The 18913-nt window shown below is 36.6% G+C and overlaps 1 protein-coding gene across 4 annotated transcripts in view; it reads left to right on the top strand.

Moving 5' to 3' along the window:
* Nucleotides 1–18913, top strand: part of grin2ab (glutamate receptor, ionotropic, N-methyl D-aspartate 2A, b) — a 123707-nt gene continuing 104794 nt past the window's right edge. For 2 of the 4 annotated variants that reach the window (XR_007185910.1, XM_048197774.1), the window contains exons 1-3: nucleotides 4341–5504; nucleotides 6066–6249; nucleotides 11173–11568. Coding sequence is in view for 3 of the 4 variants with exons in the window: in XM_048197774.1 (XP_048053731.1) it covers nucleotides 11188–11568 (381 nt within the window). In the remaining variant the exon portion in view is untranslated. Of the gene's footprint in view, nucleotides 82–4340; nucleotides 5505–6065; nucleotides 6250–7105; nucleotides 7265–11172; nucleotides 11569–18913 lie in introns of those variants that run through there. The other 2 variants (XM_048197775.1, XM_048197776.1) reach the window with 2 other exon arrangements.

The raw sequence follows: 18913 nt of genomic DNA, 5'->3' as shown, positions 1-18913 counted from the left end.
CTGAATGCTACAATTTAATTGAACGCACCTGCGTTTTGTTTACTGCTTGTATGGTTAAGTAGCATGGCTCTACAGTCATCGGTAAGTCATTATATTGTTATTACGAAATTTTGAGTCTCTTCAATGGCACAGGCTACTAGTGTGTTGTATTCGTGCTTTAACCTTATTTTGATTTGTTTGCCATCTGTTGGCTAATTGCTTTTGACTGCCTGCATTATTACTATGATTACTGCATTAGCGTTTTACTATTTTGCTCATTTAACTCTCTGCAAGGGGATTCTCACACTGTGACAATCTGCTATGTAACATAATGGGGGCTACTTATATATATATATATATATATATATATATATATATATATAACACCCTGATTAAGAGGTGTGCAACCCATCCTGCTTCAATACACCTGCTTTCTAGTAATTCTGAAGACCTTGATTTAAGGTATGCTTAATTACTTTTGGTGCTAAACTCTGCAGGGAAGTGGCCCTGTAGGAGCAGGATTGGACACACCTGTCCCAATCCATAAACATTTATTGAAAACATCAGTATTTTATAATAATGTGAAATGCCATGCTGGGTCTTCTGGGAGCAATGTTGAGTGATCAAATAAATCACTGAAATAGTATTCTGAATCACTACAGGGTAAGAGGTTAGATTTGTAAGCAGTGGTATTGTCCCTTGCTTAACTCTCTTGTATGTATGATGTTATGGAGTTTTTGGAAATACATGACCATAACAATTTCCAGCTCTGAGTTTTTGCTCATTAGTATTCAGAAGACCCTTCAAATTCTCTTCTCATTCATCTCATTAAATGTGTCATCTGACTGAAATTACCACCATCAAAAAGGAAATTATCTTGTAAGTATGTTGACCAGCTGTCGCATTTTTATTTTGGTCAGAACAGCAGGCCTATTATAAAGATGATGTTTTATATATGGAACAAAATTCAGACAAAGCCAGAAACCTGATAAGGTTGTCAAATATGCTATTGACCCATTGAAAAACAAGATGTCTTCTGCTATGCTTTCAGTTTAAACTTGGACATTTTTTTTCCACTTAACCACAAAGCTCACTATTTTGAAAACAAAATGAGAATTCAGATTCATGTATGGCCATGTGCTGAATATTGAGTACATAGAAGCTCTGAAAACCTCTATGAGTTTGTCATCTTATATACACAATATGTGTTCCTTATTGAATTGGCATCAGTGTTGGCCTGAGATGGCCTCTGAGTAAAATATGTTTTCTTGCTTATTTGTTTGTTGGACAGCCTCCATGTTGCATTGTAATAATACTGCATTCATTATTCAAAATAATTTCCACATTATATACTGTATCAGACTGCATTAAGGGTATAATGTAGGAAATAATGTATTAAATTGAATTGTTATAAAATTGCATTGCAAATTAATTTAGACATTAAGCTTCCTGTAGTGACTGGTTCATTGAGTTTGAGGAAGGCTTGAAAATGTTGTTTCTGCATTATTCATTTATTTCTATGAATTAGATGAAGAAGCGTTCACATTTGTCTTCAAAATAAGGCTACAGATAATTTTAAAGAAATTATAAACACATTACCTGAAGCTTATGTGCAGTATGTGATTTTATGTGCAAAAGCATGCATGTGCATCAGGGCTCGTGTTTGTGCATTTTGTTTTTGTATGTTGTGTATAAAGATAGATGCAAATGCATTAGGACTAAGATTAGGGTTAATTTAATCTAATTGCAAATGCAAATTTTCATAATTGCATAATTATTATAGAGTAAACACTGTCTTCATTTTTAATCACTAACACTCTAGATGTTTGTGGGATAGTGGTGTGTTAAAAATTAAAAGTTTGCTCTAGGAGTACCTTTTAATAAAAGAAAAGTCTAATTAGACAAGATGGCTATGTTCTGGAGATTATGGATATCAAAGTCAAAGCTAAAACTGTCATGCAAGCTCTGCTGTTCTATTGAGTGAAAGTAAGTGAGTGTGTGCGCACATTTGTCCGTGTGTGAAGGGGGGTGTGAGTGTGTGTTTTATGTAATGTAGCATGGTCTGTTTGGTAACAAAAGTGGTGACACTGAAAATTGGGTTACCATGGAGACAGAATTTTCCCACTTTTTTGTGCTCATGACAGACTCGTGCTAACCTCTCTTCCATTTCTTCTTTGCTCCTTTATTTCATAATTCCTTCTTCATTAATTCAAGAAGTTGTGTGTATTTTTTGATGCTGTTGCTGTTGCCTTACTTTATTTTGCACTAACTTGGTTTATTTTGTCTGCATTGGAATTATGCAATGATGTGTTTTGTAAATCTAAATAGTCCAAGGAAATGGGAGAATCTTCATTAGTCAGTGTGAGCTTATGTCTGTCATTTGTGTATAGCTCTCTCCTTTAAAAAAAGGTCTTAAATTTATTATCTGTTTTCAGTCGTAAAATTGTTACATTTATGAGCTTTCTGGATAATTACCTGCGACTCCTTTCAAGTCCGTTCTGGGCTTTCGTTTAATAAGTAAACAACTCCTAATTTGACCCAGTTTAACTCCGCATTAGTACACACACAAATAAATGCTTGTCTTTGAGTGATTCACAGACTATATAAAAGATTTCTTAATAACTGTTACAGATTCTCTGGAGCTTCAATACTGCTTCCATGCCCACACATAAACCTGTGTTTTCTAATTAGAATTAATTGAATGGTTGGCTAGCAGACATACTTTCCAGAAAACACTTTTATATCTTTGTAAGATGCTTTTATCCAAAGCGATTTACTTTGCATTCAAGATATACATTTTCTCTGAACCCACGTTTTCTATATGAGATCATGTATAAACTGAAAAAAAGTAAAGGAAAATCTTTCTCTCCAAAGCAAATCAGAATTCCCTTTGAGCCATGAATTTGCATTATTTGCTCAAGCAAGCAGATAATGGGCATAGGTTTCCAAACTTAGATACACAGACATGGATAATCACAATGGACCTGCTGTTACAAATGGTAAAGTTTATCATCTTGAAATTTGTTCAGTGGACTGTAAAACGTCCTTTTCCTGCCTGTTCTGAAACATGATTGGTCGGCTGAGGAAGACAAAAAACGCTGGAGGTAACAAAAAGCAGCAATGCATTATGATAAGTGAATGTTTGTATAAGTTTAGATGCATCAAAACTACTTTATAGAGGTTTGCATGCTTATATTCAGCATTACATCAAAATCAATGTAATCAATGCAGGTTGTCAAAATGGGTCATTTCTAAATATGAACTGGTATATAAAGGTTGACTTAAAGGGAATGCGTCTTTATAAGGACGAACAGCAAATGTTCCCGAGGCACATAACTTGTGTATGCGTGCCTGTGTGTTTGTTAAATGATACGTATGTTAAATGGTTTTGTAGTGTTACATCACATTCAAACATAGTTTTCATAAAACAGTAGGCTGAGTTGTGAATAGTGTAAAGTTCAAAGTCAGTTAAACTGCAGACCTTAACATTTGAAATAAGATTTGGCTACCTCTTTTGGAAAATAGAAATGTGTCATTATTCTAAATAAATCTATACAGGGATGTTGTGTAACTAGTTTTTTCAGAAGGTACCAGTGGCAGTCCTGAATCACTCAGATCCCCTAGGCGATATAAGACATGACTAGGCCCAGGTGGAATCTGTGATGTTTTTTAAATAATGTGCTATTTTTAGGGAGAAGGTGCAAAATGAATTTCAATATGGTAAAATGTATTAAAATAGTATTTTAGCAATAAACGGCTAAAGGAGTAATGAAATTAGGCAAAATGTGTAGAACTTTATGAATTCTGTGGAAATCTGCTGAACTTTCTGTGGTGCTGGCACAGGTTTTGTAGGGTTAGACATGACCAAGGGCTGTAGAAACATCCTCAGAATCAAATTCAATTTGTTTAGTAACCATGGTAACTTTACTTGGGGAAAAGTGACTTTTTCGTATCTTAAATCAAGGATTAAGATAGGACGTTTTTGTAATACAGAGCCAGAAGACAAACACTTCTTAAAAAAAAAAAAAAAAAAAGTAATGGTGCGGCTTACAAATATTTGCATTTTAAATCTACTTTTCTCAAAAATCTGAGGGTACATTTGCCTTCTGTATGTATGTATATATATATATATATATATATATATATATATATATATATATATATGTATATATGTATATATATATATATATATATGGTGAATTCAGGTTGATTGGGACACTTTTGCCATTGAGATGAATTGGGAAAAATGTCCCAATCAATCTGAATTCACCCTACTTGTCCATGAAGTTTAAAATACTTTAAATAGACTGTCGAGCAGTTTTCCTTTGACTGGGTGAATGATCTTAGCTGAAAATCATTTAATTTAATTGCATGAGTTGGGGATCATAACGGCTCCCGTGGATTTCCTACAGGGAAATTACACAGCTGGGAGCGCCTGACTCATAACGAACCACCAATTTTGGCGCAAACGGAGCAAGCCCCAAAATCACCGTTTTCATTGAGACAAACAGGAGTCGGTTCGTTGAACTGTTTTGCTCTCTTTAACACGTGGAGGCGACAGTGGTTTTGCAACATCGAGAGGGAAAATGACTTGTTTACTGAGGCGTCGAGTGATTGAGAATTTTCCACAGTTTTGACGCGCCCATCATGCGCAGGGACTGTTAATGGCGCTCATTATCATGACTGTATTCATGTGTGTGATGGGGAAGAGAGAGAGAGAGAGAGATAGAGAGAGAGAGAGATAGAGAGAGCAAGCGCCTAACATCTACTTGATTCATGGAGTGTGCGTCTGAGAGCAATGGTCTGTAAAGTTGGGTGGAAATATGAACGAGCATAACCAAATGATTTTCCTCAGATAAGACATAAAACTAGTCCGTCTGTGTTTACAGACAGAAAATCAGTATATGCATGACTGTAAAACGTATATGTTTAATTATAGGTGGCAAAGGAAGAGAATTGAGTTGAATTTGGCGCGGAGCGCGTGGGAGGCATTGGCAAGTACAGTCTCAATTCCGCGCTGAGATGTTAAGGAGCGTACACGCGCTCGACAGTTTGCCATTATGTCTCGACTTTAGCCGATGCTGTAGCAGAGGAATCTATATCCGAAATAGCTCTAATCCACGTTATCGACGTTTTAACGTCTGAATACGGCGTGTTGCTGTTTTCTCCAAAAGGATGCGATATTGACGGAATCCCCCTCAGAGGAGGCACGCGGACCTGTTCCACAAGCTCCACTGCGGAACGCGCTCGAGACTCACAAATAAATAACACAAATATTAGGGTGAAAAATCCTTGTGGTCGTTTTATGTCGACTGAATCAGTGAACGCATTTTTCTTCCCTTTTTCTGGTGAACCTCTGTAAGGAATGGACACGGTAAACACAAGGACACTGGTGGAATTACGCCGTTAAGAGCGCTGAACTTGACGGATTTGTTTATAAAGAAAGAGCAAGGTTATACGATGAAGAGTGAGGACACGGTGTAATTCCTGACTGGTATATTGGAAATGTATAACGAGGATATAGGGTAAGTTGTTCTCTTTTTACTTTAAATAAAACATCAAAGAACCTATTATTCACCATGTTATTATCCTTACCGAATGTGGGTTCGCTCTCTCATTCAAATTGGAGTCGTTGGATCCTCACGTTGACAAAATCGTCGGCTTATTTTTGTGACGGGAGAAATTATTTCAGCCGCCTTGATGCGCAACACCTGCTGCGCGAGCGAGCGCCCTACATAGAGACAAACCTCGCGCGCGCGTGAGGGGAATACCACACCGGCCGTTGTTTAAACACACCAGGTCTCTCACACACCTTTGCATCACTGACTATACTCTCGAAGCTCACTGATAGGTATTCTTTAAAACACGCTCATGTGGTATTGTAGTCAGACTCTGAGGTTACTTGGTTCTGTGCGGGGGACCGTTACGCGTCCACGCAGATCAGTTTGCCCGCGAGCCCACTCGCGAAGCCTTTTGGTGTGGCTTTTCTCTCTGAACACGAGCGAGAAGTTATAGAAAAACACTAAATAATGAGTTATGTCATTTTTGTTGACCTAGTGTAAGGATTTTGGTTGACTTTCTTTCAGAACCTTGAATACTTAAGCTCCTGTCAAGGTGGTTCGCCGAAGGTCTGAAAAAAATGCGCCGAGAAACGCGCCTTCTCTGTGAGGAAATCTTCGTGGATAACATTCACAAGACATCGGTCAGTTTCACAGATGGCACATTTCAACCACGCCGAGTCTTCTTCACTGACACCTCGTGACACGCAAGGTAAGATCCGTTTTAAATATTGAACGGTTAGTAATAGGTGTGAAGCGGCGGACAGGGAGATCCGAAAGGGGGCGCCGTTGTTTCGCGGGTTCAGTCTAAATGGGGAATGAGGGACTTGCAGATTTGGGTGCAGTCACGTTGTCCAAGCACATTTTTGATGTTTTCCTCTTGCTTACAGGACCAGGCCTGAAATAGTCTTTCCTGCAATGGAGGATACAAATTTAGGAGCTGAAATATATTTCAAAACCGCCCACTCCCTACCCACACATGCATGTATAGAGACACTTATGTACGTCTTGATAAAATGACCTCAACCGAACACCCAGATATACAGCAGTGCATTCTTACGTTTGCTATATTGGGCCAACTTTTGTTATGCTTTAGGCTAGAAAAATAATTTACGCAAGTATGCGAACATAGACATGAGCACCTGGCCAATGCAATGCCCTGTTGATCATTCTTCCTGGTAACAAGCTTCAGGACTCAAGGGGGCAATGGAGTTACCTTCAAAATTTTGTTCAATAAAAAATTAAAGTTGCCATAAACATTATGACTTTAAACTTGCATGGCATGATTCTCTTTAAACTGTTGCTTCGCCATAACGGTAGTTGAGAGAGAAAACTAACCAAAAAAGACAATGTCAGCGATACCGCAGTTTTCCACACATTTCGTAAGCTTGCATTGCTAGAAGTGTCTGCGTTCACATACTCAGGTAGAATATGTTTAGACCTTAAACAGAAGAATATATGAGGATATATGTTGGTCAGAGAAAGAGATAGATGGGGGAGGAGGAGCTAGTGCAGGTGCTTATTTTGAGAGTACTCATAACTGTTGACCCCTCCACCTTTCCACACAGTCAAACTCAGAAATCCACCCACAACCTCCCCATTCGCCTGCGAAGAGAAGTGATCTCAGCGGTGATATTCTGCTAACAGAGGAGCCGATCTGCACTTCGCACTTTACGCTGTGGTTTTGAATTATGAAATATGGGCTGTGACAGACCATCAAAACTGTGGTTGGTACTTCCAGGCATGTACTCAAACCTCACTTGTACAAACACTCCTATTGGCAAGACGTTTTTGGCAGCGTTGCTTAAATTTTGATGCGTAAAAAGCCATGGGTCTGTTTTTGTATGTGAGCGAAACGAACTGTCTTTCTTTTGAACCTTGGCTGCTCTTCAGTTGAATCCTGCAAGCTTAGGTTGAAGGTGATGTCTTATGTGGCTGAAAACATTACACACGGTTTACTTGTAAAATGTCCAACAAAGCTGACAGATGCACATATGCAGAAGGAGTGAACAAGATGCACATTGATGCGCTACATTTGCAAACACTAAGTGCTACTCCGGGTTAGACTTAAGGGCATGGATGCTTTGCTGGGGTAGCTCTGCGAGCATGCCAATTATGGATGTTAGCGAGTATACTAAATGAGAAAGTTACAGGGGCAACAGAGCACAATTGCCAGCCTTTGGAATCTCTAATGCAGCCATTGAGGCATGCACCACTTTTGGACCTTCATAAACTACCAGTGCAACCATCAAAAAAGCAATTAGGCAATTATGTGATTGGCACTAATTTGTATGCTTCACAATACAGCTAAATGTTTTAGCTGTCAAAAGATAAACCCTTTTGCTATCTGCAATAAGTGTTTGCCAACATTTGAAAATGCATCAATAAATTATTAGTTTGTCAAATGTTAAACAAGTCTTGCTTTATTTATTTAAAAATGATATTGTAGGAGGATTTATATAATTCATAAGCAGATAACAGTCATCCACTTTTTCTATTCCTCCATTGATGTATTGATGTTGTGATTTAACATATTAGTAATAAATATCAGTATACTCAATTAATTGTGAATGTTTACGCACGCGCGCACACACACACACACATTAACAGTTGCAAGAAAAAGTTGTGAACCACTTTCAGCATCTGTGAAAATGTGAATAATTTTAACAAAATAAGAGAGATCATACAAAATGCATGTTATTTTTTTTATTTAGTACTGTCCTTCACCTAAAAGATGTTTATATATAGCTGAAAAGAAAAAAATAGCTGAAATTATTAAAATGGCCCTGTCCAAAAGTTTGTGAACCATTGGTTCTTAATACTGTGTGTGGTTACCTGGATGATCTACAATGTGATGGTTGTTCGTGAGTCCCCTGTTTGTTCTGAGCAGTTAAACTGAGCTCTGTTCTTCAGAAAAATCCTTAGGTCCTGTAGATTCTTCAGTTTTCAAGGATTTTTTTTGCATATTTGAACCCTTTCCAGCAGTGACTGTATGATTTTGAGATCCGTCTTTTCACACTGAGGACAACTGAGGGACTCAAACACAACTATTAAAAAAGGTTCAAACGTTCACTGATGCTCCAGAAGGAAACACGATGCATTGAGATGCGGGGGGTGAAAACTTTTGAACAGGTTGAAGATGTCCAAATTTTTCTTATTTTGTTTAAATATGTACTGCCCTTCGGAAGCAACAGAAGATACTTGCATGTTTCCTGGAAGACAAATTAAGTACAATTTACCTTGATCTTCAAATTCAAAAAGTTTTCACCCCCCTTGTCTTAATTCATCATGTTTCCTTCTGGAGCATCAGTGAATGTTTGAACCTTTTTTAATAGTTGTGTTTGAGTCCCTCAATTGTCCTCAGTGTGAAAAGATGGATCTCAAAATCATTCAGTCACTGCTGGAAAGGGTTCAAATATGCAAAAAATGCTTGAAAGCTGAAGAATCTGCAGGACCTGGAGGATTTTTCTGAAGAACAGAGCATCCGTTTAACTGCTCAGAACAAACAAAGGACTTATGAACAACCATCACAAAACATAAAAACAGTCGTGGATCATCCAGGTAATGAGAGACAGTATTAAGAATCAATGGTTCACAAACTTTTGAATGGGGCTATTTTAATAAATTCAACTATTTCTTTTTCTCGTCGACTATATATAAATGTCTTATTAAGGACAGTACTAAATAAAAAATAACTTTTTGTATGATCTCTCTTGTTTTGTTAAAATTATTCACATTTTCACAGATTCTGCAAGTGGTTCACATACTTTTTCTTGCAACTGTATATATATATATATATATATATATGTAGTGTGGCCATCTAAAATGACTTTAAATAGCATTTTGCACAATGAGTTTCCTTTTATTATTATGAACGCTGGCTTATTAAATCATATTAGGTGACTACATGGAATATTTGTCCTTTGAAACATTAGTTTGTCACATTGCAGGTGACTAAATATTGTAAAAATAAAGTTTAGTTTATAGACTTATATGTATTGTTTTATATAAATATGTTATGTCTTATAGAAATATACATTTTATATGAAAGTGTTGAAGGTGAAAAAGTTTATATGCATATTATTTCTCAACTCCCCATATATAGCCATTTGCAATTTATTCAATGTAACATTCCAGGGTAAGACTTTTTTTGTTAAGCTGTGCATTTATGAGCTTCTGCAATAAGCTTTGTCCTTTGTTGAGGACTGGTGATATAAAATGGTAGTATTTGTAGAAGCTGATGGCAGCACATTCTTATCACATCGTTCATTGCTGAGCACCCCAAACAAACTCCCAAAACTCAAACTGTGGAGACTGTGGGGTTTATTTCATTTTATTGATTTTTGTGTCATGATGAGTATTGATTTTAAATTACACGCCCTGGCCCATACAGTATATTAAGAGACAAACTGACACGGTTTCATGATGCTATATATATGTCCTGTTTATGTCAGTGTGTTGCCAATCCTCAACCAGACTTAAATAAGAAACAGAATATTTGACTAGTGCAGATATTTTTATTATAAGATAATTCTCAACATCTCAACAGTACTTTTTCATCTGTGGTTGGTGGCTGTGGCCCAGTGGTATTCAGTGAATGAAATGCGACTGATGACGGAACTCTAGGGATGAAGCAGGTGTATCCAGTGACATTTCTGAGAGTGAAAAGTTCAGTGTGAATTTGATCAATCTTGCTATCAAAGCCTGTTTGATAGCGGAGTATTCTCTACCTTGATAAAAGAGGCCAAATGAAAAAAATCTATATTTTTAACTTGAAGGAATAATATCAGTCAGTCAGTCAGTCAGTCATTCACCCTTTAGTTGTTTGGTTTTCTTCTGTGTAACACAAAAGGAGATGTTTTGAACTGTTCACACTGCTGTTTTCCATACAGTGCAAATGAAAGGGAACGGGTGCCGATTGAGCATGTATGGATTTGCCATTATGTTGTATGGAATAGAGCTGCTGTAGAGGAATACATCATCTTTTGTGTTCCACAGAAAAAAAGAAAGTCGTATGGAATTCCTCTATTCTGAAGTTGACTTTTACATTCAATCTCCTGAGATTGAACCATCTTTAAACCGCTGACATCAGCGCACTTAAATTTAACCATGTGTAAGCTGTTCTTCACTCATGAAGTTATAATGCTCTCCAGTTAGTGCATGGTTTCATCAATTATTACTATAATTTAAGAGACAGCTACACTAGCCATCTGGAATCATTCAGGCATCAAATTCTGCCTAGAATCGTAATAAACTATTGAAGAGTCCTATCAATTAGACGGGCCATTTAAATGCAACCACGCTGACATATTGTAAGACAGTACATCAGAGTTAATTGCTAATAAGTGAACCACTGTTCCATTTAACTGTTTAGACTAATTGAAAAGTATTGACTTAAAATGATTGAGTAGTTGAACGGAGTACCATGCCATCTTAACCTTTAAATGCTCGTCTTCCGTTTTCACTTTCCATTAATTTCCAGACCCCCTCGCTGAATCGTTGCGTGCAAAGTAATTGGCCGGATGTAATTTATGTCTATGTGTTATCTGATTTTGGTCTAGTTTATATCTAGTAAGCCTTTAGATCTGTTATCTGAGCATGTTTTGCATCCTTTTAAAACTTCTCATCTTGACAGGGGCTGAAGCCAGGAATGATGGGAGCTGTTGTCTGGTTGATGGTCTTATGGGCTTTGCTGGGTTGGTCGAAGGCTGCAGAGAAGCCTCCATCCCTGAGCGTTGCTGTGATACTGGGCCAGACCCCCACCGTATCCGAATCAGCCCTGCGTCCGGCTCGTGGGATAGGTGCACCTCTGGATGTGACTGTACTCAGTGTCCAGGTGAACCAGACGGACCCAGGAAGCATGCTCACACACCTGTGTGAACTCATGTCCCGACAGAGACTGCACGGGCTGGTCTATGGAGATGGCACGGACCAGGAAGCCGTGGCACAAATGCTGGACTTTGTTTCCTCTCAGACTTCCATGCCCATACTGGGAATCCATGGCGGCTCTGCCATGACCATGGCCGAAAAGGTAAGCATTCACTCCTCCCTGGCTGGCTGTATGCGCTTTATTTGTCGCCTTATTTCGCTTAGGCATTTACAGCAACCCACCGCAGAATGTTTCATCATATCTGGCATCAATCAGGTGTTTTCCACCAAGGCCTAAACAGAAAGCTTGATTTCAAATATTCAATGCCATGTTTTGGACTGTCTAGCTGTGTGGCATTAAACGAGACACAATTCAGATACCTGGCAGATTTTCTTTATCAGTCATGCCATCTGCATCAGATATAGCCTGACGGATTGCCAGTCTTTCTGTCACTGTCCCTCTGTCTGTCTGTTTGTTTCTGCAAAGTTGGCAATGAGCTGTGTTTATAGCAAAATCGGTTTCAGTTGTGTGGGTGTGACAGAAACCTGCGCCTGGGTTAGTGACAGATCTGCCACAAAGAGTTTAGTGTTGAAAAAGTTTATGATTGCACATTGATTCATTGATGCTGTCATGTCTACGTTAAACATCTAGCTGTGGATGTTCTAATGTTCATATTATCAAATGGATACATTTGACTATAAGGGTATATTACTATACATTATTCATCCACATAAACTGTAGAAACTTCTTCTAGGAGGCCATGTCATCCCGTTGCATCATCTGGCTGAGTTCACTTCTAACTACCCCTCCAAATAGTGATTTGATAATTTTAGATGAACGCGCAGTCTCTTTTAACAGTGATGAAATACCCAAAGTAAGTGGATTGTGCTATTCTGTCATGGTTAGGAAAGTTTCTCGCTTAAACCAGACATTGTTTTGGATGTTTTAATTGTTATTCAGTGTGCATTTAGATTTGTAAGTTAATAGATACCTTTTAAGAGCTGCTTTATTTTTTTGTTAAACACGGTTTTTCCTGCATTGCAAAGATGAATCTTTGTCCTGCCAAAGATTTATTTCATCATTAAATATGACCAGTGTTGGGGAAAGTTACTTTTTTAAAAGTAATGCATTACAATATTGCATTACTCCCTAAAAAAGTAACTAATTGCATTACTTAGTTACTTTTTATGAAAAGTAATATGTTACATTGCTTCTGCACTATTTTTTTCTCATCTGGGCTGGCCTTGCTTGTTTGTTTTTTAATAACAACAAAAAAAAAGTTATATTTTTGGCAAATGTTAAGGCTCTTTCACACCAAAAGTGAAATAAATAAGCCAAAGGCTGAAGGAAATGCATATTTATGCTTGTACAGTAGAGGGCGCAGCTCAAATAAACAAACCTTTCAGCTGTGCTGCCATTCTTGGATTAAGGAAGAATATGATACAGGAGAAGGAAGTTCAACATGAATTAGATCATGGAAGGTCAGCAAAGACATTGGTTAATAAAGTGAGATTAAATACATATATTTGTGTAATTTAATATAGTTAATTATTACAGGTTTGGATAAAATTCTGAGATTGCATTTCACTGTTTCTATTCATTTTGAGGAATACTGTATGTTTTCATGCAAGTGAGATGAGTAAATGCATGTTCACATTTAGTCTAGAACTACAATAACCATCATGTTCACACAGCACACAACACCTGCACTTTATTTCTCTCAACATGGGGACAGGAGAGCTGTCAGTCAATAACTGTGAAACAGTAACTTATTTGAAAAAGTAACTTAGATATTTTGTTGTAAATTGAAAAAGTAATGTGTTACTTTACAAGTTACTTGAAAAAGTAATCTGATTACGTAACTCCCAACACTGAATATGAAAATAACTGCCGTTCTGCAGTACCAATACCTGCTGATAGCCACCTGCTTTAAAACACTCCTGTGAGTGTTTGTGTAAGCGCTCTGTGAAGAACGTCAAACGTTTCTATTTACAAAGTGTTTTTGCAGCGTTGAGCTTTGTAGCCAATCACAGACATATCTATTGAGTGCATGAACACAATGGCCAATCAGATAAATGCCAATAAGAGGTTTATTGTACAGTTTCATTGATTATAACGGGAGTTTTCACAAGAGTGCAGCTTGTGTACCTCGAGTTGTAATAGACAGCTTCAGTGATTATAATGGCATCTTAATGGTGATTATAATGGTGATATTTGTTTGCTTTCTGTATATAATATATATTTTTCATGCTGCTAACTACACATTGCAAAGTTTCTAAATTGACAACCATTTTTAACTGCGCGATTGAATCCGATTGACAGGGATAACCAAATGATCTGTGCATTAAGTCTTGGAGTGTAAGTGCAAAATAATTGACCTGCCACTTTTTCTATGTAATATGTGTAATAACTTTGTTGTTCACTTTTTAAATCAGTCATTCAGTGACTTTTTTACATTTAAATTTACATTATTAAATTTAAAATTGTTCTAAGCACATATGTTTCATGATCCTTACTGAGATGAGTTAGTATTACAAACTGTTTCTTTGCATATTATTATGGATATATTGACAGTACTGGGCTCACCGTTCACATGGGTATGGCCCTTTTTTACTGTGTGTGTGTGGATGACCGTGTTCATCCGCCACCACCGAAGGCCATTTTTGATCCAGGAAACCCCAGAAACCGTATCCTCTCATTGTATGTATGTATGATGAGTTGTTTGTGATGGCAAGTATATATTGAAAGGTGTTCAAAATTCATAAGGTTTTTTATATGTAATTTCCTCAGAGCGACATCCTCCAACTTCGCTTTGACACATTAGGCCCCGGTGCTGCTGTAGAGCTTGGAGAGTAATAATTGAAGAGACTCTTCAGGAGGGAAGGGCTGCTTAGGGAGTAAAATGCTGGGGCTGATGTGAATGAAACGCAGACATTAAGAGGCCCCCTGCTTGCTGTTTCCCATAACGCTTCTCATCCCTTCTTTAAATCATCTCCCAGCGTTCTTTTTGATACTCAGGCTGATACAGCCATTGCTGTATTGGCTGTGCAATAACATGTCAAGCACAATGCATTTCCAAGTCTGAAATAAGCCGAAATAGAAAGACACAATTACCATCAGATATTGCATTATCACAATTACTATCAGATCCTTTTCACATTTATAAGGTATAATAATCAGGAATTTAGTAAAACAATATATTCACTGCCGTTCAAAAGTTTGGAGTTAATAAGATTTTTTTATTATTATTGTTTCTGAAAGAAGTATCTTACTCTAACCAAAGCTGCATTTATAAAATCAGTAATATTGTGAAATATTATTACAGATTAAAATAACTGTTTTCTATTTATATACATTTTGTGGTGGCAAAGCTGAAGTTTCAGCCTTCAGTGTCTTCAGTGTCACATAATCCTTCTAAAATCATTCTAATATGCTGATATGGGGCTCAAGAAACATTTCTTATAATATTATCAATGTTGAAAACATTTGTGTGGCTTAATATTTTGTAGAAACTGCTTAACATATTTGTAGAAATGTTTTTAGTATTCATATTTGAATTAGAAGTCTTTTGTAACATTTTCATGAGTTTAATGCATCTTTGCTGAATAAAAGTTTTCATTTCTTAAAAAAAAAAAAAAAAAATGATATTACTACTTTTGAATGGTGGTGTACATTGGCACAAAAAAGCATGCATGAATTTTCTTCGCATTCAGTATCAAAATATCAAGCCAAATGGTATTTGCAAACGAATACATTAAGCCTTTTTCAGAGGTTATTTATAAAAAATAACTCATAAACACTGACCAGTACATCAAGTTCGGCTTGTGAAGTTTCTGGTCTTTCTGACCAGGCTGAACAGAATGAAACAGCTTCAGTGCAAAGTTAGGTAAATGCATTATCTGGGTTAAATTTAATTGTGTTAAATATATTTAATTGATCTCAAAGTACTCTATAACACGTTAACTTTTGATATCCTAAATTGTAACTTGCATGCATTAGTGTAGTTCTACATAATATGTTTGTCTTGTTAAATGATACTTAATGGCAAAAATTAGGTAAAGATTATAATGTTAATATACTGTAGGGAGTATTGTTGAAATAGATTTTGTTAAAAACTTTGACTACATAATGCATATACATTTACGTGAATTATGTACATTATTATCTATTATTAAGCACTATTTATCGGTAGACCCGTCAAACCGATTATCAGTTGATCTCCAACTGCAGCAGCTATTATATCAGTTCTTGTCAAGTTAGCTGTTATGTGGTATAGACAATTCTGTTGGTTCTCATGTTTGTGTATTTTGATTATACATTTAGGCCTATATATTTGAAGTATTGTTAAAAGGGATTGTTCACCCCAAAATGAAGATTGTTTACATCATTTACTCAGCCTCATGTTTTTCCAAACCTTTATGAATTTCTTGCTTCTACAGAACACAAAAGATATTTTGAAGAACGCTGGTAGCAGTTTTGGTGACCATTAACTTCTATTGTATGGACATAAAAACACTGAACAATTTCTCAAAATATCTTCTTTTATATTCTACGGAAGACAGAAAATCATACATGTTGGATACATGAGGGTGAGTAAATGATGACAGAGTTTTCAATTACCCTGATTGGTTACCCAAACTCTCTCTCCCTCTAACTTTTATGCTTCTGTTTTTTTCTCTCCATAAAACCCAAAAGGAGAAATTTGAACAAGTACACTGAAAAAAAAAAAAGAAAAAAAAAAAGTAAGTTACTGCTTGTTCAAATTAAACAGATTAAAATTAGATTCAGTAACTCAATTGCTATACATTTTATCCAGACTTAAATTCATTGTGTTCAATCCACTTAAATATATTTAAAATTCAAGTTTACTTAATCCAGTTGTGTTAGAATTACATGAACGATTTTTGTTGCATTAACTGGTGGAGGATTTTTAGTTCCCTGAATGCTTTGCATATGGCTAGATCAGGAGAGTAAATGTTGAAATGAAGTTAATTTATGTGTTTTTTGAGTGAAGGAAAAGACCTGTTAATTTTAAATGTTCAGTTATGTTTAACATTTAAAAGAGTTTCTGTAATATTGAAGCTTTTATGGTTACCATTGTGCTGAAGAGTAGAGCTTATAATTAGGTTGTGGATGGCTGCTTATACAACGACTGTGTTGTTACATCCAATGAGCAATAGCTTTGCTAATGCCAGAGCATTGAGCAGTTACACGTATCTTTCCACTTGTGCTGATGTGCCAGTTGCAGACAGTCTTTTAATTGTATGACATAACAGAATGTCAAATACAAACGGGTATTTTCCATTTCCCCAAAATTACAGACTTGAATATATTGTAATCTACTCATTATATTTGAACTGTAATAACAAAAAAAAAACGTTGATTACTGTAAGTTAAACAAAAAATATGTTTAAAATTAAGATAAATTAATTTTGTGTCACCACTTAAAAAAATTGAGTAAAATCAAAAAGCCATTTTTTTTTTCCTTTGGTACAGAACCACTTTAAGATTATTCAAAACGTGTTCTTTTGTGATCCATGGACAAAAATGACAGTTTTTAGGTTTGGAATGACTTGAATAATACTGGAATTAACATTTTTGGGCAAACTATCCCTTTAAAATGTTTCAGAATGGCCTTTATCTCTCTCTCTATAGTATACATCCTTTATCTCTTGTACCTCTGTGTCTCTTGGCCTGCTTTGACCAAGTTCAACTGCATGTATTTTTGCAGTGCACTCATGGGGGTGTGTAAGTGTGTTTTGAGAGTGTGTATGTGAGGGTCCTGGAGGACTCTTCGCTCCACTGTAAACCCAGGTTTTCCTTCTCATGTTATTAAAAATGAAGGTGCGGGGACGCATCTTTTTAACCATGTTTCCGCCTTCTATGTGGGAAAGAACGGGCAGGGAGCACTAACACACTCTGAGGGGGCAGGACTGAATATGCTATGAGCTGCTTTATGTGGTTCGCATGTTCAGTTTCTGGAATGAGGTCTGGGTATATGCGTTTAGAGGTGGCTCAGAGGGAGAAAGAAAACAGGAGGAAAAGAAAGAAAGAGAGCCAGGGCTGAAGAGTTAAACACTAAAGCAGTTTTCTGCCCCATTGAAGCTACTTTTATCCCATCTGTATTAGAGAGGTGCATTATGGGAGAAGAGAACAAAGTAGAGGGGCTGACATAAATTAAATATGTAACATACACGTACAGGCGGACGTGCACACACACATAGTCCTTTTCTTTTTCACTTATCCATCTCCCACACACCCTCAAATTTTCTTGTTATTCATTTAACAATAGACTGGTTGCACTGGCACATTAGATCATATGATGTCATCCGCTGTGCCAAATAAGTGCCTATAAAAAACACAGTAACGCACAGAAAACCCACTTGAAGGGTGAAAGCCAACTCATCTCCAACAAGCTTATAAGACACTTTGCTGATGTCACCGTGACATTAGTTTGATGATGTCAGCTACAATAAAACTCTCTGCTCTGGCTCAGTTCTTTACAAACTAAAAGGTGAAATCAGGGAAAGTCCTTGTGCAGCCTTAAATATCCATTCCCATTCAATGACTAGTCAGACTGTTCGATTTGATTCTGATTCCGTTGATTTGATTCAATACAGTATATTTCAGTTACAATGCCAATTTCTCTTCAGCTTTTAATGTAAATATACAGGAACTTTCTGACATGGAACTAAATTTTCATAAAAAATTAACAAGGCCCAAACTATGCAGTTTAGCTGCCATTAATATTAAAGATGCAATAAACGACCAAAAAACAAATATTTTAAATAGAGTTTAAATGCATTTGATTGGTTTAAAAATGTTACTATAAAAATGCATATAACCTCATGAGTTATATAGTTTTGCATTAGTTTTGCTTTACTCCAGTCAGTGTCACATGATCCTTCAGAAATCATTCTAATACGCTGATTTGGTGCTTAAAAAATATTTCTTAGTGTTATCAATGTTGGGAACTGTTGCGTAAAGGGTTAGTTCCCCACAAAAATGAAAATTCTGTCATTAATTACTCACCCTCATGTCGTTTCTTTGTTCATCTTCAGAACACAAATTAAGTTTTGTATTTCATCAAAGTATTTTTGATGAAATCTGAGAGGTATATGACTTGTCCATAGACAGCAATTTAACTGACACTTTCAAGGTCCAGAAAGGTACTAAAGACATTGTTAAAAAAAAGTCGACGTGACTGCAGTGGTTCAACCTTAATTTTATGAAGCGATGAGAATACTTTTTGTGCACAAAAACAAAACAAAAATAACGACTTTATTCAACAATCTCTTCTCTTCCGTCATTATCTTTACGTAATTGCCGCAGTAAGCAGCACAGTGAAGGCTTCCGTGTTTACATCCGAATGCCAGCTCAGTATTGCCCAAAGCTGATCACATGAGTGATCAATAATTAGTCGGACCTGGAAGCGCTGAACATAAACAACGCATGAGAATGTAACAGAAAACAAGATATTTTTGAATAAAGTCGTTATTTTTATATT

Source organism: Megalobrama amblycephala, linkage group LG7 (assembly GCF_018812025.1).
Source record: "Megalobrama amblycephala isolate DHTTF-2021 linkage group LG7, ASM1881202v1, whole genome shotgun sequence".
Lineage (NCBI taxonomy): Eukaryota > Metazoa > Chordata > Actinopteri > Cypriniformes > Xenocyprididae > Megalobrama > Megalobrama amblycephala.
This window is presented reverse-complemented; position numbering and strand designations above follow the sequence as displayed.